Source organism: Aplysia californica, unplaced genomic scaffold (genome assembly GCF_000002075.1).
Source record: "Aplysia californica isolate F4 #8 unplaced genomic scaffold, AplCal3.0 scaffold00365, whole genome shotgun sequence".
In the NCBI taxonomy this organism is placed as follows: domain Eukaryota; kingdom Metazoa; phylum Mollusca; class Gastropoda; order Aplysiida; family Aplysiidae; genus Aplysia; species Aplysia californica.
In genome coordinates, this window is record NW_004797635.1 from 289,327 (window position 1) to 290,917 (window position 1,591).

Below are 1,591 nucleotides of genomic sequence, written 5' to 3' on the forward strand. Positions count from 1 at the left end.
ACCTGAAAGTGGGCTCGTTTGATGCGGGCCTGAAAACTTGCCATAGTCGAAGACGGCTACTCAGATTCGGGGGAATGTGTTTCTTTCCAGCAAGCCTCTTCCGGAAAATGTTGACTCGAACTGTTTCATATTGGCTCCAGACTCATCCCCATAGAGCAGATAAGTAAACTGAAGGCATGACTCAGAGATTTCCAGTAGTAAAGGAGCAGACATCTTCCCAAGCTCCAGTTCATCGATGAACACTTCAAGCTTCTTGAGGACTGTCATCTTTCCAATTCCAAAAAAGGAAGAAGCTGTGTCACAACCACTCAGGGCATGAGCTGCCAGCAAATTAGGCATTATGGTTGCATGCTCTCTGATAACGTCATTGACACTTATGACATTATGTGTGGATGTGCACAACTCAATGGACAGAGTCATATTTCATGACATTCCTTTGGTCTTCATGTAGAGATGTCGGGCCATGATAACGAGAACATCGGTGTCACCAGAAACGACCTTGATGTCCCTCTGTCCTAATGGCAATTCGTGGATGACATCAGCTTCTTCAAGATACGGAGTGTCTTGTTGAAGTCCAGACTCCATGTGTATAGGGAGTGGATCTGGTTCAGAGATGACAACATCTGATCCTGGTGGAGGCTGCATGCTGCAAAGACGATGTACAACAATTTGTATCAGTTGTTCCTCGTTGAATGTGACTTTCAGCATGACACTTTGCTGTGGCAAAGGCGACTCTTCGGTCAGGTTGTACACACGACTTGTCCCCTTCTGGCGGGCGTGTGTACAGCACGACTTTGTACTCAGTCTGTAGAATCTGTCGAAGACCATATGTGCCACTGGTGCTGACTGAACTCGTCGCAAAATGGTGGCAACTGCGGTAGTGCTAAGTGAAAGCTGAGATTTGTCTTTGCCTCCAAGTTCAATATAGCGTTCATGGACTTCCACACTATTCCACATGCGTAATTTGTTTGATCGAATCTCGTCCACCAGCATACTGAAGGCATTGTCATGAGTTGTAAGTGAGCTAGTTGATTACTTTAGACTGCTTGTGTAGAACCGGGAGTAGCAGTCTCTGTGATACCAAGCGTCTGCTGCATGCAAATCAATGACTGCTGAGGACACACGGAAGCTGACATCCATTCCCCATTTGCCCCCCACATTCCTTGGCACGTTTTTGTATTTCTTCTTTTGTGATCTTTTTCCCTTTCTCCTCTCCAGTTCGGCATACGTATGCTTTTTTCCAATAAGGGTGTTTGTAGGGGGTATCAGTGAGCATGCTTCTCCACAGAAAAAAACAATATTCACGAAAATTAAACGAACTAATCTAGTACTGCCCCTTAGACGTTTGGGTTCTTTTTCAGAAAGTTCTTTTGTAAAAGTTGCTGATGGTCTTAGGAACAATATGCTCATACAGTTCCTGTGACACAGTATAAAACTCTGCATCTTCTGGAAGTCTCTGACTGAGTCTACCATCTCGTTGCCGGCTTGCTTCCGGATAACTAATAATCCGTCTCGATTTGATCAGACGTGGGTTCCTTCTTTGACAGAAAAAGCACTCCAAGTCTAAGAAAGAAAGAGAGAGAGAGAGAGA

The 1,591-nt window shown here is 44.9% G+C and overlaps 1 protein-coding gene across 1 annotated transcript in view; it reads right to left on the minus strand.

Moving 5' to 3' along the window:
• Positions 1-44, minus strand: part of LOC118478096 — a 9,743-nt gene extending 9,699 nt beyond the window's left edge. Inside the window, exon 1 of the mRNA XM_035971041.1 lies at positions 1-44. This exon is cut by the window's left edge and continues 58 nt beyond it. Coding sequence (XP_035826934.1) covers positions 1-44 — 44 coding nt within the window.
• Positions 45-1,591: the final 1,547 nt, after the last annotated feature.